The sequence below is a fragment of the Thunnus albacares genome, chromosome 4 (genome assembly GCF_914725855.1).
Source record: "Thunnus albacares chromosome 4, fThuAlb1.1, whole genome shotgun sequence".
Classification (NCBI taxonomy): Eukaryota; Metazoa; Chordata; class Actinopteri; order Scombriformes; family Scombridae; genus Thunnus; species Thunnus albacares.
The window spans coordinates 16267349-16292503 of NC_058109.1; the positions used below are offsets into that span (position 1 = coordinate 16267349).

General features: G+C 40.3%; 4 protein-coding genes and 1 long non-coding RNA gene across 6 annotated transcripts in view; 3 read left to right on the forward strand and 2 right to left on the reverse strand.

Annotated features, from left to right (window-relative positions):
* Positions 1–4655, reverse strand: part of iffo2b (intermediate filament family orphan 2b) — a 28521-nt gene extending 23866 nt beyond the window's left edge. For both annotated transcript variants that reach the window (XM_044348901.1, XM_044348900.1), the window contains exon 1: positions 4052–4655. In XM_044348901.1, coding sequence (XP_044204836.1) covers positions 4052–4515 — 464 coding nt within the window. In that variant the 5' untranslated portion in view covers positions 4516–4655. The remainder of the gene's footprint in view (positions 1–4051) is intronic.
* LOC122980672 lies at positions 4435–4967 on the forward strand. Its single transcript, XR_006403068.1, has 2 exons — positions 4435–4515; positions 4649–4967. It is a non-coding gene; the product is annotated as an uncharacterized LOC122980672 (long non-coding RNA).
* Positions 4968–7306: 2339 nt separating this feature from the next.
* mrto4 (MRT4 homolog, ribosome maturation factor) lies at positions 7307–11345 on the forward strand. The gene is made up of 8 exons (XM_044350287.1): positions 7307–7416; positions 7646–7704; positions 8413–8516; positions 10163–10244; positions 10328–10395; positions 10482–10633; positions 10992–11068; positions 11156–11345. The coding sequence occupies exons 1-8, from the start codon at positions 7389–7391 to the stop codon at positions 11297–11299; spliced, it is 714 nt and encodes a 237-aa protein (XP_044206222.1). The 5' UTR covers positions 7307–7388; the 3' UTR covers positions 11300–11345.
* Positions 11346–11451: 106 nt separating this feature from the next.
* On the reverse strand, positions 11452–17003 carry akr7a3 (aldo-keto reductase family 7, member A3 (aflatoxin aldehyde reductase)). The gene is made up of 7 exons (XM_044350285.1): positions 16547–17003; positions 14297–14484; positions 14029–14133; positions 13602–13698; positions 12771–12870; positions 12494–12623; positions 11452–11782 (listed from the first exon to the last, which is right to left on the reverse strand). The coding sequence occupies exons 1-7, from the start codon at positions 16839–16841 to the stop codon at positions 11621–11623; spliced, it is 1077 nt and encodes a 358-aa protein (XP_044206220.1). The 5' UTR covers positions 16842–17003; the 3' UTR covers positions 11452–11620.
* Positions 17004–19265: 2262 nt separating this feature from the next.
* Positions 19266–25155, forward strand: part of megf6b (multiple EGF-like-domains 6b) — a 61720-nt gene continuing 55830 nt past the window's right edge. Inside the window, exons 1-3 of the mRNA XM_044350278.1 lie at positions 19266–19711; positions 21226–21360; positions 22371–22480. Coding sequence (XP_044206213.1) covers positions 19620–19711; positions 21226–21360; positions 22371–22480 — 337 coding nt within the window. The 5' untranslated portion in view covers positions 19266–19619. The remainder of the gene's footprint in view (positions 19712–21225; positions 21361–22370; positions 22481–25155) is intronic.

The following is a 25155-nucleotide window of genomic DNA, read 5'->3' on the forward strand; positions in this document are numbered from 1 at the left end:
TAAGTATAACTGCTGTCTTTCTGTCCATATCTTTCTTTCTGTGCAGGAATCTGCATAATGACTTAAGCTCTCTGCAATATCTTTGCACAAAAATGTAAATGTTAAACAAATTGGTCACATAAAGGTAGCCATCATGGGCAGCTCGACACAGTTTCTGTCGATAGTTAACACACAGTATGTGGCTGACTGTCAGATATGTTCATCAATGTCAGCCACCACTTTCATGGTCTTTTAAGCACTATTGCATGCTGGTGGCAATTACTGGCTGAAACTCACTGAGCATCGAGTGATACATTTCACAGTGATGCAAGACAGTGGGATGAAAACTGCGTGTATGAGGCATTGGTACTGACCTTACCCATCTTCCTTTGCATGGTTGTTTGTCAGCTTAAGAGGTACAGTATGTAACCTCACAGCCCAGACACTGTGGCACTAAGTGGATGCTCACATAAGCTGGTTGTTTGATTTATGAAGCCTGTGCTGAGACAGTTTATATGTGTGTATCCTGCATATATGTGTGTGTGTGTGTGTGTGTGTGTGTGTGTGTGTGTGTGTGTGTGTGAACAAGAAAACTTTTGCATATGATAGAACTGAATAAATGGCTTTGTTGTGAAAGCTATCAAATCAGATAAATTAGTTAAGTATGTGGACCAAATCAGTTTAAGAGCTTTTCCAGATCCACAAAATTCTCCAGCAACTGTGAAAGAACAAGAAAGAACTGTTTGCTACTAAACAGATATTGTATAATGGAGAGTAGCTGATTTGGAAATATAATTAAGGTCATTTCGGTAACAGCTTTTATATCCCAGCTGGATGAACATAAACAGATCTCTAGATCTGTCTTTCTACTATTTTTTTCCATTAAGAATCTGAATCAGTGTTTTTATCTTAAATAATAAATAATGACGGTAAAGGCTCTTCCCATAGAGCATGCACAGTATCCATTCATCCGGCCAGCACTTGAATGTCAAACCCGACACCAGATTAAAAACTCCAGTATACTGTGAAATACAGAGAGGGCTGGAATGTAATGGATGTATAAGTAAAAGTTCTGCACTGCAGATTTAAGTCTGAAGTTAACAAAAGTCTGTACAAAAAGAAGTATTTTCTTTAATGACTAGGTTGCTGAGAATGAAACTTACAAACAAATGAACTGAAAGCAAATGTGTCAAATTAAAGATAAACTTCATAATTCTGATTGATCAGTTCTCATTTTTTGAATTATAGAAGTATGTATTTAATAGTTTCAGTAATTTTCTATTTTCAATTTTCAAGTTCAAACTGTTTTAAAGTGTATACAGTATTTCCAGCTTAGACTGCGGATGTTATTGAAGCTTTGCATGATACTGTTTACTGTTGACATATACTTCTAAAGGGAGATGTGTTTGGATTAAAATTTTCAATAGTGATACTACAGCTAAAACAACGTCCCCAAGCATGTTTTATTAACATTATTAAAATTACTGAATCTAATGCTTGTTTACACTGCAGTTGTTTACAATAGTGTTTTGTTTTTTTTACTTTAAGGCTACTTAGATGGAAATTTAAGATTTAAAGATTTAGAGTTCAAGAGCTTCACAACATCTTAAAACGTATTAGGTAATGTCTCAAGTTTCTTCTTAAAAGCTCATTTGTCAATCTGGCCATCGCTCTTCTACATCTCTGGGAACATAATGTACATCTGCATTGTCTGAGTGAACCTTGCAAACCTCTGAACTCACTTCACAACATAACTTTATAAGCAACTGTGTAACAACAAACTATGACAAATCACACCGTTTTGCCTCAGGTTAAGAAAATAGTCTCTTGATCAGAAAGAAGCGCAGAGTAACATGACAGAAAGTAAACAACCAAGTACTTCATGGTACGAATGCAAGTGGCCTAATCAGAAATGGGCCGACCTGTCATCCATCTCCTTGTGTGTGTCCACACTCGTAAAGCTTTAATAAATCACCAGGGTGGTGTGGGAGCGCAGGGGGGCCTCCGGCGGGATTGAGGATGCCTTACAAAGCAGTCTGCATGACACAGAGAGAGGAGCGGAGGGGTGGAGGGGATGTGGAGGGAGGGCGGTTGGAGTGAAGGACGAAGGAATGGCTAAACACAAAGAGCACAGAACAGAAAAGGCATGGCAGGACGGGGCTCCGGGATTGAATGTTGAAACGTGACTGTAGTAAAGAGGATTTAGTCTGGGAGACAGAGAGAAAACAACTGGGCAGTAAACTCAGCTGTGATGCAATTATTGAGCTCATGGCAGAGAAGGAACAGGAGAGGCAGGGAAAGAGATTGACCACCATGATTACTAGCCAATAAAAACAGACTAGGAATGTGTCTTGTTTCTCAGCTTTCTTGATGTAAAACACATGTTTGACAATTGTTACTTGTATCATTAAAGAAACATGTAGACATATGTTTCACCTACAGTACCTATAAATGTATACATGATGAATAAATTGTTACAAACAACATAGAAAACCTGTTTTTTCAGTTTAACATCATTTCACCAGCAAATATTTAGAGGCATACTTTATATTTCAAGAATGAACTGTGCTAAGAGGAGAAATTGGATATATTTTGCTAACTAAAACCCTGTTTTAAAAGCAACTGAGATAGTCGTTTCAATGACTTATTAAGTCGAGCGCTTACATTTTTGCTAAATGAGATCCAAATGTTGGACTTCAGCTGCAGCAGTTTTTAATTTGGCTGCTGCCCCAGTCACTGCTGTTCATCTTCTCAAACAGATATGCACTAAAAAGGATATGATGGTGTTACTGGGAATGACTGGACAGGATATCCAGTTTCCCGGAGAAGTGGGAGAGCACACACATTCTGTGTCACTGAGTCAGTGTGCTCACAGGGAAATCAGCATTCGTCATAGCAGACCTAACGGAGCAGACAGAGGCCTGTTAAAATGCCTCTCTGCTTGAATCATGACGGCAAACAGAAGCAGGCGGTTGCTTGGCACCTTTCCCTCCAGTAGTCAGCCAAGCAGGCCAACAGTGACGTGGGTCAGTCCAGGACGCTGCAGTGAGTCCTCAAGGAGTTAATATGTTTAAAGAAGAACAATTGGTGGAGACTGAGCCATGCAAAGGAATTTCCTCAGAAGAGCGTGAGAAACAGGATTGTCTCAATTCATGACATATGTCTTTGTGATACTAAAATGCAGAGCACCCACTCAGCTCTGATATCTTTCATGTGAAAACTACCTCAAGTGTAACTCTATCACTGTGACATCTGTCATCGCCCCACCACATATTATATATAATATATATATATATACGTATAATGTCAGATGAGGTACAGTGTTGTGTGTCACATCCACGTGAGGGGAAGAAAAAGTCACACTAATAAGTCAGAAGTCACAGAGAGATGAGTAGATGAAAACTCAGGTCTCTCAACCAACACATGAACAATGTAACACGTGAAAAAAACAAGCCTATCTTTAAAGCGCTATTGATTATGTGTCTTGATTTAATGAAACACCACATTAGAACAGTTTCTTGGCCTCTAAACAGCTTCATCTATATTGAATGAGTCAACTCTTGAACTTGGGGGAAATGAGTGACTGCAGCGTAGACTGTGACTGAGAAATGACTTGAATATTCTTGCAGTACTCCTACAATGACTACATCCCATCGACAGAGGATACGTAGTGATATTTTCATTTATAAGTGTCTTTTCTGGACTCCTTAAGGTAGTATAAATCTTAGGTTGATGATGTTGTCCCTAGTTTGGTGAAGAGAGGACAATTATTGGGACCCGGAACTGTAGAGGGCCCAAAGAATTTTGATAATGATATGAAAAGAAATGGAGGGCCCAGATCAATAGCATTCAGGCCCCTGTAGTCTTTGCTACACCTCTGCAAGTAATTTTCCTGTAAATCTATACAGATTATCTGTCTCTGTACACTTCAATGGCAACTGGGCTTGTTTTAAGGACATAAAGTGGTTGTAAGCACTGATATCCGGACACTAACACTCTAAATTGCTAACTTACAACTTGTTATTAACAATAAATAGCACACTTATAGTCATATTGACTGAGTTTTACTCACTTTCTCTTATACTCGTCTCTCTCCCGCTTGACTTTGGCCAGCACGTTATACAGAGCCCTCAGTTCTGGGGTAATGGTGTCTATTTGGACCCCGACTCCATCCGGATGCGTCCACGTCACCCCGGGCCCGTGCAGGGTCTCCAAGCGCTCCCCTTGTCTCCGGACGTGGGTGAAACTCCAAATAGTGCCCGGTAGCCGCGACTCGGGACCGTCCGTCTGCACGGCGACTTCCCGGGCGTAAAGTGCGCGGTACTGCGGTCTCTGCAGAGCTTGCTGCAGCTGGCTCTCCAGTAGTTTGTTTCTCCTCTCGAGTTCGTGGACTTTGGCGAGAAAGCAGCGGAATCGCAGGTTGAGGGTCTTCAGCACATGGATGTTAGAGCCCAGGTCATTTCGCAGGGCGCTGGTCCCCGCAGGAACGTTGCAGACCGCACCGGGCGGAGTATCGGAAAAAAACATCGAGTTCATGTTGGTAAACAATAACACCAATCCAACTATGGCTCTGTCTAGTTTGGTTGCAAAAAATAAAACCGGTTGTTTTGTTTGTTTGTTTGTTTGTTTTTTTATCTCTGCATATTCCTATACAATCCCACTCCCACAGGACGAGTTTCTCCTTACAATGCAGATGCTGAGTGAGAGGCTGGAGAAGAGATGACCATCATCACTGTCCCAGCTGGATGTTTACCCCAACATAGACCCCTGCAGCATGGGTGTTCCCAAGCAAATAATAAACACCAAAAGTCCTTAAAGAGGCACCGAGGGCATCATCTTCTGAAGGAGCGACAGATTTGACGCAGACCGCAATAAGCAGCAGCAGCAGCAGCATTACTTCCCGTCACCCTCATGTCCTCTCTATCTGTGTGTGTGTGTGTGTGCGTTTGCTTTGTCAGGAGCTGCTGATGCTGTGCGGGTTCATATAGCCGACAGAGGAAAAATGGTCCACCTTCTTTCTGATTCATTCCCCGTTACTGAGGCTCTATCCGGTCCCCATGTGGTGCGGTGGGACGGCAGGACGCAGGACCGCAGAGCCCGGCCTCTCCGTGGTGGTGTGCAGGGATCATGTTGCAAAGCGCTAAACTCGGCACTATCGCCTACATCAGCCCCTCCCACCTTCCTCCCCCCTGTCTCTCCCTCTCTCTCTCTCCCATCTCCCTCCCCTCTGTCTCTCCCTCTCTCACATATGTCCTAGCTGAAGGCATAAACAAAAGCACAATTAATAGAGACTGTAACAATTCATTTTGTTTTACATATACTATTCAGCCCTGTTGTTTTTTTTTTTAGAGTTTTGAGTTTACAGCTGAAATGTTTCTCAAAATAAAAACGCATCCTTTAAGAAGTATCATCACAAGAAATATGTCCGTAAAGACTCACATTATGATAGCCTATCTTTTATTTTTATTAGAGGCCTAATGTATTCTACTCCATTATATGACTTTATGATGTCTTTAATATATGTTATATATTGTGTGTTCATGTTGTAGTCTATGTGTACTGTGTGTGTTTTTATTTACTTATGAACCATATCAAAGATAAATTTGCATTTCCTTGTAATGGACAATATGTTTTTGCTCATTCTGATATGTTAGCCTGTACAGTATATTAGTATTTTATAGATTATAATTTATATATTTAAACATATTTATGTGTCGCTTTGTTAAAAATAAACATGAGGAAACTGCAGTTTTGATAAAGCTTTTCACATAATGGACAGAAAACACATTTATGCTGGCCAAGGTAACTAATTTATACATAACTTATATATACATAAATAACAAATTAAAGGAAAAACCACTATGTGCTGCCAGAACAACCTTGGCAAGTGTCTGAACTCTACTGGAGGGATGAACATTCTTCAAAAAGATATTTCCTCATTTAGTGTTCTGATGATGGTGGTGGTGAGCACTGTCTAACACACCAGTCCAAAATCTCTCATAGATGTTCAACTGGGATGAGATCTGGTGACTGCAAAGGCCATAGCATATGATTCACATCATTTTCATACTCATCAAATCATTCGGCGACCTCTCGTGCCCTGTGAATTGGGGCATTGTCATCTTGGAAGAGACCACTCCCATCAGGATAGAAATCTTTCATCATAGGATACAGGTGATCACTCACAACAACTTTGTATTGATTTGCAGTGAGCCTTCCCTCTAAGGAAACAAGTCGACCCAAACCATGCCAGCAAAATGCCCCCCACAGCATAACAGAGCCAGTGGATTCCCTCACTGTAGGGGTCAAGCATTCAGGCCTGTACCATTCTCTTGGTGTACGCCACACATGCATCTGACTATATCACTTTTTTCTACATCTCTGTAGACCAGAGCCTATGGTTTTTGCACCACTGAACTCGCAAATGTGTATTTATCTTTGTAATGAGGGGTTTATGCGCTGCCACCCAATTATACTATCCCTCTCTATGTAACTGTCGACGGACTGTTCTTGCTGTCAGTCTGATTACGTCCTGCATTGACATTCTCAGTCAGCTGAGGAAGAATTGCTCTTCTTTTTTCCCTTACATATCGCAATAATGCATGAGCATCATTGTGTGCTGTCGACAATGTCCGACCCTATTTACTGATGTCTTGACCATAAATCTAAATGTGTCACTTTAGTCAGCCAGTTGAGCATTCTTTGTGACTGAAGCTCCTGCCATCATTGCCCCAACAATGAACCCTCTTTCAAAGTCACTTATATCTTTTCCTCTTACTATATATATAGATATACATATCATTTATACCATTTCTACCTACCAAAATATACCTATTTATGGATAAATTATGATAAATTAGATTTTTGTGTTGTGACTTGAGCACAGTATTTTAGCCCCCTTAAGATACATTTCCATGATCCCACATTACTTCAGACAGATGACTGCTTCACTGCCATGTTAATGTGAAATTAATTAAAAGGAGCTCAGCGAGACTAATCAATATGTTATCCACTAAAACATGACAAAATTAATTATTGATTAATCGGTTGATCGCTATCTAGGGAAATTTGAGAACCTAGATTAATTTAGCTATCTAAAGCACAGATAAAGTAGAGACAGCAAAACACATTTTAAACTATTTTTGACCAATCTGTGAATAATATTAGTTTGAAAGATAGCCAGCATTGCTCCTAATTCACCTTAAATATATTTATTCACGGGCTGCAGTAAATTTGTGTAAAGCAGCAATGCCAGTGGGTTACAAATACTTCAATTAAAAATATTACAGTACTTGTATTTGTATTTTTACTCAGGCACCACACGGTCAGCATCACGTAACTAACAGAAACATTTGGGGTCCTTTCACTTCACGTGTGCGTCTGCTGCTCTGCCATCGTGAGAGGAAACCATGCCGAAGTCAAAGAGGGACAAGAAAAGTAAGCAAATATACGTTTAAATTGTAATATGTACAAACATATTAAGCGTTAAGCCCTTTTAACTGTCCTGGACAACTTAAAACTGAAATAAGTGAAGCTAACGTTAGCTCATACCGTTAGCTTAAGAGGTAAATAGCAGTTTACACTGATGGGGACATGAACCAGTTCCCACTTACATTAGTGTATCTCAGAGCTGACTAACTGACTTGCTTTTCATATCTTCCCTCAGTTTCGTTAACGAAAACAGCCAAGAAGGGACTGGAGTCCAAACAGAAACTAATCGAGGAGGTGAGTGTTTTCCTCCCTGGTCTGGTACCTGTGTTACCTGAAACTGTTTCATAAGGAAAATGAGAATGGCCGTGGTCGCATTATGCCATTATCTCGAGATCACGGGTTAATTTATCTCGAGAAAACAAAAGGCCTGAAGATAACGGGATAATTTATCATGAGACAAATACGGGCGGAGCTCATTCTCATTTGTTCATTGGTCATTTCCGACAGCTCAGCTATTCGGATAAAGCACGACAAGCCTTCAGGTGGCTCTCAAGGACGTGTTGGTTCTCATTCCTTCTCTCCGCCCCACTTTACTTTCTCTCATTAAATCTAATACAATGAAAGTGCCTGAAAGGTATTGTCTAGTACTTCTCCTACATGAAACATCACATCATATTATGACCAGGAGTTTATCAACCTGCCACTTGGCCGTGACACAGATGCCATTAATAAAGGTGCTGTTAATAATAAAAGACATTTTCAGCCTAAATCAGTTGCTACAGTGGTCAAGATGCCATCTATGCATGCTGGCATGGCACCCCTGATCTTTAATAAACATCATAACTAATAAGAGGAAACAACCTTTTGTTTTCTTGTTGTAACAAAATACTAATAACTCGTGATCTTGAGATAATGGCATCAAAAAAATAAAATAATTGAAGCACGGCCGTTCTCAGCTTCTGTAGTTTCAAACTTATTCATCTGTGTTTATCTTTTTTCTAGTTCCGGAAATGTGTGGATACCTACAGGCACTTGTTTATTTTCTCTGTGGCTAATATGAGGAATAACAAACTGAAAGACATCAGGACAGCATGGAAACACAGCAGGTGATGGGACAAACATTTTGATTTAAAGGATCGGTTCTCAATTCTGTCCTAAAACAACAGTCAGGAGCCCAAATGAACATTGAAACATGTTTTCTTGCCATAGTCATTCCTCCTGTTCATACTGACCATTAGAAGATCCCTTCATAATGCACTTACTATGTAAGTGATGGGGGCCGAAATCCACAGTCCTCAATCTGTGCAAAAATGTATTTAAAAGTTTATCTGAAGCTAATATGAAGCTTCAGCGTCCAAATTAGTCAAATCAATATCAATATCTTGCAATGTTAGTCTTTTTTTTTGCCAAAGTCCCTCTTTTTGTCACTATACTTCCACTGCAGCTCAACAGGGAAAAACAAAGTGGGAATTTCATGCTAAATGCGACAGATATCCATTTGATATGACTAACTCAGACTGCTGAAGCCTCATATAAGCTTCAGATAAACTTTTAAATGCATTGTTGTGCAAAATAAGTGTGTGGACACACTATGGATTTTGGCCCCCATCACTTACTTACTTAAAGCACATCTGAAGGGGATCTTCTAACAGCCAGTATGATCAGGAGGAATGATTACAGCGACATTCACATGCACACTACTATTCCACTATTATTCCGAATATGACAATATTCTGAATTTGATATGGGTCATGTAATAGCATACTCCATTTGGATATTCCTAATGTAGCATTTTCCGATTAAGACATATGGGATATGATGATATTTTCCGGGTTTTAGGAGCATTCTTTGGACATGTATACAGCGCATTCAGAATATGCATCTCATTTGGGGTTTTTACCACAGTTTGTGACAAAGACCTTTTGCCTGTTTACAATCAGCTCTGTATGCTGTAAACAAACCAACTAGCCAACATCTCTATCCCAGATGCATGACAGGCTGGTTGTGTAACGCACCCCTGTGCAGGCGAAATAACATATGATGGAGGAGGAAGGGAAACAGAGGAGAGGAATGAGAGGAAAGTGCAGAGCTGTTCAGGGTGTGCTGGAAAAACAGAGCACGCCTTCTTCACGACAGGGACAGAGGGGATTGGTTATGATCTTGACATGCAACCATGGACTGACGATGACGACTCAGTGTGATGCACCAAAAACACTCAGCAGTGTTTTTGGTGCATCAAAAACATCATGGGACAACCTGAGTACTGGGTGTGCCTGTAACTATAAATTTATAATATCAGTCATATGAATATCACTTAAAAATACCAGGCAGCAGCTCACTAATGTTTTTCACCTCGCTGGTTTACTTCACTGCCTGCAGAAAACCCCAAAACCCTGAAAACCCTCTGCATGTAAACAGGGATTAGTGGAATATTCATTTTCATTAGCCATGTAAACAGCTTAGTAAGAATATTGTCTTTTTCGGAATAAGGGCAAAAACCAGAATATTTTGTGCATATAAACATAGTCAGTGAACCCCGAGATACTCCTGATGGTCAGGCCAGTGTCTTGCATGGCAGCTCCGCCCCCATGAATGTGTGAGTCTGTGTGTGAATGGGTGAATGAGAGGCAAAAATTGTAAAGTGCTTTGTCCGTTAAGGCAGAAAGGTGTTATATGAATACAGTCCATTTACCAATCACTTCAACAGCTGTCACAGTAAACAGTTTTGACTATAATCTTCTCTGCTCTACAGATTCTTTTTTGGTAAAAATAAAGTCATGATGGTTGCCATGGGTAAAGGAGAAACAGACGAATACAAGGATAATTTGCACAAGGTGGGCAAAATCTTAAAGAAAATATCACGACCATAATCTATTGCAAAGACTTGAATTTCTTTATTGTCTTTCCTAATATGCAGGTCAGCAAACATCTACGAGGAGAAGTGGGTGTGTTATTCACAAATAAAACGAAGGATGAAGTACAAGAGTAAGTAAGGCTTCGCTTAATGCACTATTGTTAGAGGGATATCCCAAATATCATTAATCAGTTGTCTAAATGTTCTGTGCCCACAGGTATTTCAATCATTTCAAAGAGATGGATTATGCGCGGGCAGGCAACCAGGCACACATGGACATAACTCTGGATGAGGGACCCCTAGAACAGTTTCCTCACTCAATGGAGCCTCAGTTGAGGCAATTAGGCCTCCCCACTGCTCTCAAGAAAGGTACGATTAAACATCTTTGAGTGCAAAGAAAAATGAACACTATCACTTTAAAGGGACGGGTTCACAATCTTTCAAGTCCAGGCTCACTTAAGGTGGACTGACCTTTATAGTGGACCAGCTATTTTTATTTTAGTGTCAATCTCAGCCGCTCCTAAATAGAGAAATGTCTGGCTGCTGAGTCTCCCGAATTTGGTAAGCCCCCCCTGCCAGTGAGGAAAACCTCTTTCAGTGTTCATATGGGCACCTGACAGCTGACAGACTTTAAAAATTGTGAACTCATCCTTTAACAGTTTTTTGGGGGTTTTTTGCATATAAGTTTGACAATTAATGGTCATATTTTTATCTATTGTTATCCAAGGAGTGGTGACACTGCTGAAGGACTATGAAGTGTGTAAGGAGGGGGACACGCTAACTCCTGAGCAGGCTCGTATTCTGGTGAGTTCTTGACTTTCACTTCAGAAAACGTTGACATACGTTATTGTGTTGGAGATGATGGACTATTTCTTCTCTTTTTGTCCATAGAAACTCTTTGGCACTGAGATGGCAGAATTCAAGGTGCAGATCAAATGTATGTGGAACTCAGAAACAGGCGAGTTTGTGAACCTTGCCGGCGAGGAAGAGTCCATGCAGGATAATGATGAAGACGAAGACGATGATGCAGAATGAATGAATGAATGATGTTGATGTGATAAACTTTTCTTTTAATGTTCAACTGTTTGAGGCGGACTCCAAAAAAATCTTATTTTTTTCTTGCAAAAATATCATATTGTCATTATTACATTTATACATTAACAATGAAATGCTCTTATGCATTAACATAAAGGTCTCCAATTTATTCATTCATAAGAAAATAATTTCAAGTGTGATTTGAGGAAAAAAGATAAAAGTTTTTTTTTTTTTTAAAGTAGGTAACTAAAGGGAAATGGTCTTTAGCAGATCTAATCTGCATAAACTTGCATAATGTTTGATTGCCCTGTTATGGAGATTTTAGCGGAAGTAGTTTGGACACTCATGAGCTACAAGATTCCAGGCTTCATTGAAGGCATCGACCACTCTCTGGTCCAGAGGACCCTCCTCTGCACAAGCCAAGTTTTGCTGAAGTTGCTCCATGCTTGACATGCCAATGATAACTCCATCTCCCAGTTCACCCTGGAACAACACAAAAACAAATGATGCTGATGAGCCACAACTCGGTTGTTTTTAACTCAAAGTTGTTACATGGTAACATTTTCCAGCTAAGCACCAGTATAGCCATTGACTCTGTTGTGTTGAGTTTAAATATGCATTCAACAGACACTGTCAGATGGTCAAATAGCTATAAAATGGTCAGTACAGACAAGTCGTGACCACCTATAATTCTACAAATGGCCAGCTGATGTGAGACAATTATGTAAAATGAACAATCTAAAATGTGTGTTTAATTTTAAGTATTCTATCAGGCTTTAAAATCTTTATGACTAATGAAAACAAACTTGACAGTCATCCTACAAAATATAGCTCGATCTGTGCAATATAATCACATGAAATATTTAGTGATGCTGTACTTACCACTGACTATTGATACAGTAGTGACATGAATGCTGTGTTGGACGTGTGAAAAGAGCACTTCCCTTTTAGCTTATAACTAAATGTTTTCAGTGTTGACAGCAGCCTTTTGAAATTCTACCTCAGTTGATTAATATGAACAGGGTGATGGGGTTGGATCAGTCTTTGCTCAGTAAATACATAAATATTTACAACTTTGTGCAGATCAAGATACCTGCATTTTCCTCATGTTGTATATTGTAATCTTACTATAACGACGCACAAAACTTAACAAAAAATCTCATGTCACTGCAGCTATCCATGCAAAGCAGGTACCTTAAGTTTGGAGTGGTGGTACATCCAACGCATAGCAGCAGAAGTCAGAGTTGGTTTGTCTGAGCCGTACACTGTGTCCAAGGCCTTCAGAACCACATTTATCGCCTCAAAATGACTCAGATTCCAGTATCTGACACAGTACAGGAAGACAGTCACCATATCGTAATGTGCTTACAGATATACACAAGTGCATAAATATCTCACTAGCAACAATATAAAAAAAATAGTGTTACTTATTGTTGAGGAAAACATCAAAAGCTAACTGCTGGTATATCACCTGTCCCTGTATGCTGCAGCCCAGCTGTTACCAAAGAATCGTCCTGCAGGCTGGGAACCATCTTTGTCTTCGTAATGATACTTTCCAGTCAGAAGGCCACCTGAGAAACAGAGGAGTCAGAATTTAAGCTCAAGTTATTTAGGCTTTTATTATCTATATTTATACTTTTATATGACATTTTGGAAAATAAGTTATGGTAAATGTTGAAACAAGACACAACGGTACTTTGAGCTGAGTCAGTATGCTAACATGATGATAAGCAGGTATAATGTTTACCATGTTCACCATCTTGGTTTAGCATGTTAGCATACTGACTATTGGTCAATTAGCACTAAACACAAAATACAGCTGAGGCTGTTGGGAATGTCATTTTACAAGTATTTGGTCATAAACCAAAGTCTTGGTAAAATTGCAATTTTGGATGGATGGTAAGTTAAAGGGTCAAAAAGTAATTACAATTCATCCAGAGGGGGACATGAATGAATGTACAAATTACTTTTAATTCAATAGTTGAGACATTTCACTCCAAACTACAGATGTGAACCTCATGGTGGCTCTACAAGAAAAGTCAAGGGTTCACCAAAGTCATTAGGATTGATCCTCTGGGGACCATGAATCTCTGTACAAAAGTTAATGGCAATCCATCCAATAGTTGTTGATATTTTAGTCTGGACCGCATTGATTGACAGAGCAATGCCTTTAGCATTGCTTAAAAGAAAAACATGATCTGTGTTCGGGACACAAGTTGAACATTATCCTCCACAGTAAGTGACACATGTATCTCCTTGAAACTAGGTGCAAGGTGCACCACAAAAGGCGGATATGCAGTACCTGCTAAAGGATTATATGCATAGAACTTCATTCCATAGTATCTCAGACATGGCAGCAACTCTGTCTCAACCTGTCTTGTTGTGGCATTGTACATCCCCTGTGAAAAGGTTGTAAAAGGTGTATGTAACAGTCAAAAGAGATCAAATTTAACCAAAGTATAATAAGCAAAGGAAGAAACATAAGATTAAGGTCAAAGCATTGAGGCCATCTTGAGTTTCTCCATGCTATAAAGGTTGCTTAACCAGTTTATTTGCTACAAATAAAAAACTACAGCAATTCAGGATAAGCTGTTACACAAAGGTTTTCTTAGCTCCCTTCTAGCTATTCACATGGAGGGATGCAACATCAACATAATTTATTGAACAGCTGATCTATTCTGAGATGACAAAATTGGACTATAAGGTTGCTTTAAAAAGTGCAAGAATACCTGATACACAGTGGGAACGATCCAGTTGTTGTGTCTGCAGATGCACACTATTTCAGCCACTTCCCATGACGCGTAATTTGATAGACCAAACTCCTTGAATTTTCCCTGAGGGCGATATTTTAACATTGCATCACAGTTTAATGAAACATTGTAAAGTAAGCAGATTAGTATCTCAACATGATGGACACAGTATCATCAACTTCATCAAGATTTCAGCAACATGTTTGTAGTTTTAACTTGTGGAAAATAAGGTTTCTGTTCTCTTAACCTCTTTGTGGAGTTCATTGCAGGCCCTAAGAGTATCCTGGATAGGATTTTGGTGGTCAGGGGCATGGAGGTAGAACAGATCCACACAGTCAGTCCGCAGCCTCTGAAGGGACGTTTCCAGCTGGGAGCGTACACTCTCTGGCTTCAGCGTCTTCCCATCCCAGGGGTTGGCCTTTGTAGCTATGGTTACTGTCATACAGAAACAGTAATGAGTAAGTAAGTAAGCATATCATTTACAGGTTTTTCCAACAAACAGAACTGTGTGTTTTCTTTCTGCAAAGTGGTGAAAGTATATTTTCTGATTTAAAAGGTGGTGATTTGTATTGGATTTTATTAACTTAACTGTCTGGCTATAGCAAGTGATATAAAGAGTCTGGACTTGCCAAAAGGTTCTTCAGTGCAGTAAAAAGTCAGACCAAATCACGATCACGCAGGCTTTTCACACTGCATATTCTTAGCCCAGGGCTGAGCATAGCCCTGGGCTAAGAATGTGCTGACCCTGTGATAATTTAGCCCCTTTTCACACCCACATTGTTAACCCAGGGTTAACCTAAGCCCAAGGCTATATGATTCACACTGAACTTCTACTAGCCCTGGGTTAAATGTCCGTTTACATTCTACAATGACGCAACTTCTCCGCTGTTTACTTCAACCCCATTACACACTGGCACTTTTTAGCCCCGTGTTTAGTCGATTTTCAGTGGATAACTCCACAAACTCAGGGCTAACCCTTTATATTCTGAATCAATAATATGTCTAGACCCACAAATATACATCTTTAATGTAGCCAATGTGCTACATTAACAATTAAAACTGGGCTCATTGCAGCCTACTGTGAATGTAAAAGTGTCAGTTTAGCCCTAGTATCTCCAAAGGAGCTGGTTCTGGTCTGCAGAGATACTCAAGTGAGTCTTGAATGGCTGAAGACAGTTGCAATGTGTTTTCCATAATTGGATACAGGAGGCAGCAATCTTATTTAATTTTATTCAACTTATTTGTCAGGGACCATGTGAAAAAATCTAAACAAAAACATTACCATTTCTGTTGATGTGCTAGCATGAGCAAAGAATAAACAAGACTTGACATCATACTTGGAAAAGTCACACAAAAGTGTCTGGATAGACCTGTTTAGGTGCTCTTGGGCAAAAATTTGCATACAAGTTACCATTTAATACACTGCATACAACTCTAGATTGCAGCTTTATTACATGTCTAGATACCCAGAAACCAAGCAGAACTCCTTCACTAAAATAACTCCTACTACCTTTCTCCAGTTATTCTGTATGTCAACTTGTTTGTGGTAATTTGATTTAAATACATTTTATTGCTGAATGCGCCCCATCTAAACACAATATTCACTAAAATAATTGAGAGAGATTAAAACTACAGTAGACTTTTACCACACAAGGTCCCAATATAAAGTATGGCCACAAGATTACATAATAATGCATAACACTATTGACATACTTTTATAGTGCTAGTGTTATTAACAAATGTGCAAACCAACTAGAACGCAGTGAACCCTGGTTATACAGCCCCTGTCCCTTTTGAGTCTTCAAACTTTATGGAAGTGAAATACTAAATCACTGGAGTACCCCTTTTTATAGTACACAGCTATTTGAGCACATGGTTTTATCAAACAAAACCTAATAAATCTGCTAGTAGTTGGTAGTAGTAGTTGGTTTTGATTTGTGTACACATTTCCATGTTTTTAATTTGTCAAACATACGGACCAGTGTCATTTTTAATATTGTGTTCTAACTATCTGTGTTTGTTTAGTGCTGTTTTGTCACTGTGTGCATGTTTTAATTGTAACCTATCTGACGAGAGACTGCAGCTGTAAGATCATTCTGGTGCAATATATAAAATGGTAACATTTAAGTTCAATGTTCTACATGGTCCCTTACAAATAAAATAAAATTAAAAAAAAAAGAAAAGGTTTTAGCCATGAAAAACTGATCAAACAGTACCCAGAACTATTGCAGAGGGGCTTTGCTCTGGTCATTTTTTGTGCGCATGGTGATAAGTTATATGAATTATATAGGACAGTTACAGTGGTTCTCAAAGTGGGGTCCGGGGACCCCCAGGGGTCCTTGAGGGGGTTCCTGGGGGACACTGGGACAAAATCTTATCAAATGGGGGTCTGTGGTCTAATTTGTGTCAATTTAGGTGTCCTTCACGTGAAAAAGTTTGAGAACCACTGGTTATTCGCTAACTAGCTAATTCGGTGTTTCATGACGACCAGATATACCTGTTTTAGGGAGATTCATGCCCCCTATGACGGTCTCTGACTTCCCATCCGTGTACATGAAGGCTGTGTCCAAATGGTTGTGTCCCCTGTCCAGGAAAGCCTTCACCATCTCCAGGCTTTGGTCGGCGTCGGCTCGACCGCCGAAAGCCATCGTCCCCAGCAGGGAAACCGGCCGTTTAGCTTGAAACGACGACATGTTTCGATGAGCCACAAACCTCGGTAAATGTGTGAGCACGTCTGTAATAATGTGTCGCTGTCTAAATACGCACAATCCGGCTGTTATTACACACTGCATGCTACAATACAGCAGTGAGTGTAGAGAGAGGGGGCAAAGGTCGGGCTGCAAGCGGTAATAAGGGAGCGTCGTAAAGTTACTTAACCGGTTTAAAACGGAGACATGTGCTATATTGTCTAATAGCAAAACAGCTGCTTGGCTGTTTGCTTAGTTATAGTTGAGACAGTGCAAAGTTCGTTTGCTGTGACCACTTCCTGTTGCTTTAAACTTATATGTTAATAATTGTTCAGTTGTCTTCGTTGCATCATTCATCTGCAGAGAGCTTGTCATACCAGAGCTAGATGTGTTTGCAGTTCTTATTTTAAACCACAAGGTGTCAGCAAATCACCACAAAAGGAAAGGTCTTCATGGGTTTCTCCTGCCTCCTGCAATAAGCTCAGGCAAAGAGTCCAGACTACCTATACAGCAGATGTGATTTACTTTATGGTGAGTGAAAGGAATTTTTATTTTTATGAGGACAAGACTGGTCCAATAAGTCTGGCGTAAATGTCAAGCTATATCATCTTTCACTGTTCCCTAATTTAAGAACCATTCAAGTTTTTGTGATATGCCATCCCGGGGCTAGGTAAACCTGAGTGTGACCAAGGGCCAAAAATTAGCTGTTAGGCCCCTCCAGATACACACAGATGTTTTTTTCCGCCAACCCATTTTGCCCAGAGACTCAGTAACCAACAAGTATTTTTTTACTGGAAGGCTACCCTGCCAAAGATTTGCTGTAAGTTAGTTTATTCACCATATGTCAACATAATGTTAACTGAATTTTAAAAGCATTAAAACTTGATTTTGACAAAGAGCCCCTCTCTAAGAAATGGCCCCGAGATACAGTTTTAATGTGTTATAGTAAGATATATTACCAAACCAGTTCATAATTAATCAAATTACCACAAAATAATTGCCACATAAACAATGTTCGGGGCCCCTGATGGTCTGGAATCAGCTGTCAGTTGCCTGGTATAATTGTTGCCTCTATAATGAAATTTAGGCTACTAAAACTATTAGGGAAAGGTTTTTTGATACTTGAAGCAGTTGTTCAGGGATCTCAAAGGGTCTTGGATGCAAGGCTGGATTATCAACCAGGCAAAGTCGCCAGCTGACTTCCGGGACCCCAGAAGTACCAGGTTCCCTAAATGTCAGTTGGTTTTGTTAATTTGTTTTATTGCTAATTTTTGTGGGAATTTGCTTGAGAAAAAGTACAATACTAACTTTTTTAGGCAATTATGTGACTATCTTGAGGGTCCATGTCTCAAAAATCTAGTTTTAAGACCTTAGTTTAGTTCACATGTATATTATTCCAGCATTTTATTTATTTTATATTATTTCCATGTGCAATATATATAAATGTTTCTTTTTGATGTATGATAATCAACATAGCTCATTTTCATACCCCTGGTTGGTCTCTGGGCATAAAGTGAAGCTGCTATGTGTAGTCTGCTGTGTGCATTAGGGCTGATGGGAACTTAGAGATGACAGGTAGACAATACACAGGGGGCAGTAGTCATGGGTGGAGGGTCAGTATAGGGGCCCAAGAGCAGGTTTTTGCACTGGGGCTGTCAGACAGGTTAATACAACCACGCTTGAACGTATCAGCGGCCCAAAAATAAACATAAACAGATGAAGACTCACTTAAGTTGCTGCAGAGAAAAAGTGACTTGTGACAAAGACATGTTCATGTTCTCACTAGATGAGCTCTGAGATGTCTGAGGGCCCCGGAGCTAATTAAAACAACATGCTGTAGTTATTGGTACCATTGATGGTTACACGGACAGCGGTGACCCGGGACTCTTTTTGGGTCATGAACACACATGCGTGCAATGAAAGCTTTGTTTAGAAAGCAGCGGTGGTCGGTCCTGGCAGGTGACCCTTTGACCGCACCATCAGCTGTTTGCCGCGCAGAGTGACCACTAAGTTGCTTCAGACCCCCTCCTCCTTCCCGTTCCTCAACCCCAAACATCCTCTGTTGCTCCACGGGTGAGATGGCCATGACTACCATGAGTGGTTTACATCTCCGTGCGCACGGATACGCACGTGCGCTTTGATTCCTATACATCCACGCGCTCTGTTGTTACCAATACGCACTAACTGGACAAAATAAAACGCCACATTGGTCAAGGAAATGAATATTAGCGTCAAAAAACAAACAAACAAACAAACAAACAAAAAACTCTCAACGCAAATATCACAATACAATACAACGCATTAAATCTCATTATAGCGACTTTTTGCCCGAGACAAACTTTTACAAGCTCCTAATTATGCCGTGACCTGAGGAAAACTTTGTGTTTTCAAGTCTCCCTGTTTGTGAGTCCACTTTGCCGACTGCAGGGTGTCTTGTGTGGGTGTGTTTCAGGAACTCTGAATAATAGATAGCACCCTTTGCATGCCCCCCACCCCCCCACCCCCACCCTAAAAAAAACCCCTGCCATCATTACCAAGTCAATGAGGCAGAAAAAAAGCGCTCAGCCTCCACCAGTTTTTGCCCGTCAGTCCAACATCTGCAGTGAGGAAGTGTAGGTGAGCCGCAGTTTTCAGTCAGTGTCACACGCAGAGAGAGAGAGAACACATCGCATGTAATGGCTCTGTCATTTTTGGAAAGTTTTGGTCATTTCCACGCGGAAGATCTCTCGCGCGCCTTTTAAGTTTCTTGAATTTTTTAGTTTTTTTAGTTGGTTATATATTAATAAGGTTGCATTTTTTTGTGGGGTTAACCGGCGAATTATTCTGATGAACGAGTTTGCGAGTAATTCGCATTTTTTAAAACTGTAACCCAAGAAGAGGAAAATGGATAGTGCTATTTTTTATTTTTTCCTAATATTTATTAAAGGGGCTCAAGCCTTCCGTTATGGCATCGCCAACAATCTTCAGTCTTATATGTGAGTATCCCATTTCCCTATGTTCTGTTGTTTATATTGTACTTATATCTACTTGGCACACATATTATTTAGGGATGATGTCTACTCTTCATCCTTCCTAAGATGGTTTTTACAGCTTTGAAGTTGGAGCTGCTGGTTCACCTGCGCGTGCATAAACTTGTGTCACAGCTTCAACTAGAGGCAGAAAACAGAGGCTTAATTGTGAGGTTTTTTTCTTCTTGTTTCAGTTATTAAACAGCAGCTGGATGAGAAATATACTTTGTTGATGCTGTTATGTGCTCTTATGATGGTCTTTATTTGGCTTCCATGTATAGTATAACTGTAATTTACTTAATTATCTACATATTAGCTCCATGTAGATGGTCCTGCCTGCATTCCTAACTCTGTCAGAGGCTGTTTGTTTTAAGCCCCTCAAAGTGAAGAGCTAGTCATTATGACAGGTATTTTAAACCACTGAAATAATAAATAAGGAGCTTGAATTATGTGAGAGAAGATTCTCCGCTGTTACTTACCACTAACAATAAGTTCTTTCATATGCAGTTATGTGTAGAGATAGATGGAGGTGATAGTCATTACTTTTGTATATAAGATGAGCAGCTGGATGTTGTCTCAAGGGTCCCGCTGATCTCCATATGCCGAGCTTTCCTGTCTGTGCTTGGAGAGTTACCAAAGAAGTAAATGTTTCGAAGATCATGTTGCACTTGTGAGACAGTTTGAGAGTCATCTGTGTTGTGCAGCGAATGGTGTGAAGACAGCCAGTGGCACCTCTCCTCGTTAACCCAGACAGAGTTTGTGTGAGAAGGAACGAAACATAAAGGCTTACTATATTTTACCTGGGGGTGAAAATGTTAACCGTCTCCTCTTTCTGTTCATACAAGTGGAAACGTATGGTCTGCCATATTTCCAGCGAAAAACACTATAAATGTTTCATGTGAAATGTCTGGAAAATACGGGCATGTTTTTGTTTTATTCATTCATTTTGAAAATATTGCACAGTTAAGTGGTAACTGGTGACAGAGATTGTACATCATATGTTTTTGTTTCTCCGCAAACCTGGCTCACATCTAAAACATTTTGATCTTGTCTGTTTTTTTTTGCTTTTTACATTTGGAGGCAAATCAAATGAAACAGAAAATGTTTGCCACTTTCATGTCCATCTCAGCCCTCTAAATGACTTTCAGGGAACCCATTTCAGATAAATATTAACTTAAGTTTAACTACAGGTAGTATCTTGTGCTTAGCAACTCAGCGCTCTGAAAGGTGAGGTATGAGGAATTCCCCTTAAGTCTTTAAAAATACCAAACCCAGACATCATAAGAAGCCTTACACAGGTAATGCCCTCAGAGGCATTACGTCGTCGACAACAAAAAATGAGTACTTTGTCCATCTATCTTTGCTGCAGCATTTCTTACAGCGCTCATAAATTGCCTCGCTGCCATCTGTACATCTGTTAAACACAGCAGAACATTTAGACACTTTAAGTATTTTCACCACTTTTTTTTTTTTTCCCCCAGGCCCAATGTGTGTATGGAAAGGGAGGTGACACTGGTCGCCCAAAGGCAGCCATGTGTGCAGGCCTTCACACGCATGGTTAAAGTGTGGAAGCAAGGCTGTGTGGGACAGTCATGGTGCATGGGATACGAGAGGAGGTGAGTAATACACCTCATTTATTGTCTGTCATCTCATGAACCCTCCTTCTTCCCTTTCCATAGTCAAAACCTCTGGCTCTGTTCTCAGACGAACACTCCCGTCTTCACCTGCAGGGGATGTGGCATTTTGATGATTAAGCTCTGGCTCGAGCAAAGCTTTAATTGATGGTTTTGTGAAGTCTGCATGAGTCATGCAAAGTTTTATCAAAGAGAACGTCATCCTTCGCTAAACTCCATCTCCAAACAGTGTCTAGCAGGACAAGATTTATCTCCCTGATCTCCTCCTTCCCCTTACCTCTTCATCTCTCTCACTCTTGTTCTGTAATCACAGCTTTGAGCCTCTCATACAGTTAAGTGCAAGGTGTAGCCCCACTTCACTGGGGTTACCGGCTATTTAACACACAGGCATCTCCGCAGCCAACATTCCTTTGAAGGAGAGTCCTAATGCTAACATCTTAGCCTGTGACTGAGAGTCAGTTTCAGGAGTTTCTCACTGTGTCGCTCACGCTCGCTTTCTCTGCGTTATTTATCGCGTTGCAGAGTCAAAGGCTGCTTTGAAGGCAGCCAAGACCACAATTACTCGCTGTAAACAAAACATGTTTCCACAGTTCTTAATGACTGTGGTGGTGTGGCAATGAGAGGGGTCCTAAAGTACAGGGAGAGACGCTGTTCTCTGAAGTAGAGTCTGCCAGTCTCACACTTTAAAATGACCTTAAAAGTCTGGGAAATGTTTGCTGAACATTATCCTGCATGTTACATAAAGTGCTGTGAGACAATCAGATAGCAAGATTTGTTTGTTTATTTCTAATTTATCAGTATTCAAGCACATGAAACATTAAACATTATATTTGCCAAATATTAAATCAAATAATCTTACAATGGAAATGAAAAAAAAACACTTTTGTATGTTGTCAGTCCTTGTAATGCCTTATTAATCTTTAGACAATGTTTGATTAGTCATTGCAACAGGTTTTATTGAATGTTTCTAACTTTGTTTGTCATGTTGACAGAACGGCATACTACACAGCATACAGACAAGTGTACAGACAGGATTATCAGACTGTGTACAAGTGTTGCCCTGGATGGTCTCAACTCAATGGAGAGGCAGGTTGTCTCTATCGTAAGTATCTTCATTACCTATATTTTTCTATTTTCTCTCCTTTTACAACACAAAAATCTACAAAGGCCTTTTTGTCTAAAACAGAGAGAATATGCGGGAAGGTGTGTTTACTTTCTGACTCAGCAGAAGAAAGGGTGCTTTAAACATCACCTCACACTTGGCACAGACCTGAATGAAAGGTTTTCAGACAAAGGTCAAAAGGGTCAAGAGGTGCTTTGCCCATCCAGACTTCTCAGCAGATGTTATCAGTCAGTGCCATGTCCACAGTGCTTGTGTTGTCACAACAGTCCCACAAGGCTGGGGAAAAAAAACTAAAGCGTTGAAAGACTAATGTGCTGACATTCTCTTGGATCACATCGGATTTGCATCGTAGTATCTTGTTCTGCACACAGGGAAAAAACATTACGATCTGAAAGAGATGTTTAAGTGCTGAGTGATGTCATGGCTCCACAGCGCTCCTGTAGTTTAAGATAGATAGTCTGTCTGGCAGTTAGCACTTTCTTGGTTGGGTAGCTACTTAACAGTGTACAGTAGAGCTCTAAATGTCCACATTCCCTGCCTAGCTGTATTCCCATGTTTAAATCCTGGCTCTCATCCACATAGTCATGCCACTTTTCTCATTCAGCGGTGTGACATGGCAGAATAGGTCAGAGGATTGCATTATGGATATAAAAACAGACAAGCCCATCCAGTGTTTACTCCAGCCAATCACAGTCTTGGCTCACAAAACAATACCCATCAGCTTATAGTGGAGTGACCACCTGCTGATATGCACAAAAGAACAAAGAAACACAAATGTGAATCTCCCCACCGTAATTCCAATCCACAGGTCCATGTATGGAAAAGTTGTTCTGTTGGTCACACTGGGGCTGCCAGCAGCTCATCTCCTTGTGGATAAGCTTAGCTTCACACCGCTGAGACCAAGAAGCCTCCTTTGATGGGATTTTACAGCCAGTGATCAAGATCACATAGCCTGCATACCATAGACGGACCCTTGGCAAAGTCATCCTGTAAACAGTTTGTCCCCTGTCCGGTAGACTGACACGAAAGTTCCTACTTCCTTGTTCTCTGTGCCCTGCTTGGAAACACCCTGTGTGCTTAATGCCCAGCCCACGCAACCTCAGTACAGGCACATTAGTCTCTGGGATAACTCTGTGATGGGAAGTGGCAGGGATGGAGAGAGGGAGAAGATCTAGATGTGACTGTCATCAGAGTCTTATTATGGCATCTCTGCTCTCTTCAAAGAGCTCTTTGTTTCCAGGGACAAGGTTACAGTATTAAATTATACAAGGAAGCATTACACTGTCTTCTCTTCAATGGTCTGGTTTGTTTTAAAACACTCATAAACAAATGTCTTAAAGAGACATTCCTCAGGACTGCCCGGTGTCGTCCCCTCACTTAAGTCGACGGAGGTTTTGTTTCTTTTTTCGCGTGACAATGGCTGCTCTTTCTGACGTGAGGCAGGGCTTTTATCTCTGTAACCAAAGACGTGGCAGCACTTTGAGATGGGACAAACTAATCACCCTTTTCTCTGAGCCATTGAACCAGGATAAAAGGAAGCTCACACCACAATCCTCCCTCTCCCACTCCTGTGCACTTTGCTATGCGCTATCTGTACTGTACCTCAGTCAGCACAATGTAATCTGTGGGGCTGTTTTCAACAGCACCTACAACATCCAAAAGGAAAAATCTGCTTTGTAAAATGCACAGCTTTAGCAAATCCTCTGAAAACCCCCCAAAAACAGGGAAAGATAGGAATGCTTTGTGTTGAGATAGTGATTTAGTGTCTGGCACTTTTGAGGTTTCTTTCTGTTTCATGTTGTCCCTCTCCTTCCTCCTTTCTCTCTTCCTGTGTGTTCCCTAATAAAATGTCAGTGTAAGGTAATTAGGCTAATGACCTGTGGTTATTGTGAGGCAGTCAAGCGGAATTGAGGGTATAATCATGTTGTAGATACAGCACACAGTGACTTGGAAGTTGAGTAGTTTGTTGATCGAGCCCTCGGCCCTGTCATTAGTTCACCTGTGTTTCTTCTCCTTCTCTGTTCCATTGTACTGTAGTTGTCCAAATGTTGACTTCTTCTCCCAAGTACGGGAATTCACAGCCTCAGTTGTTGTGCTCTCCAGCATTCTTTGCTTTGCATAATTAGTCATATATCTGGAGAAAGAATATACCACAGCACAGCAAACATCTGGTTATTTTCACATTTTATTCCATTATTTTGACACCCTCCCTCTTTTTTTTCCATATCTTTCTGTTTCAAGCTATTATCATCTAATTATGAAACTTTATGAGTTTTCCATTGACACAATAGCATGAATTCAGAGTTCTTGAAAGTTTGATGAATATTTGAGATTTTCAGTTTTTGTTTTCCAAGTTCTGATATTTTCCAGTATAACAAAGAATGCTCAATGTGAAGAGTCAAACTGAAGGCCGTTTTAAAGGCAGGTCTTTCACTGTGTAGGTGTGCTCTGCTGCAACTAACAGAGAAAAGCAGTAAATCCTCACATTGATGAAGTTCGAATCAGAGACTGGTTGGAATTTTTGCTTAAAATTACTTAAAAACCGTTCTTCAATCATCAAAATAGTTGCTGATTAATATTCTGTTGATCAACTAATCTTTTAATTGATGAATCATTGCAGCTCTAATGCAAATGTTCTATTTAAGATCTTAGAG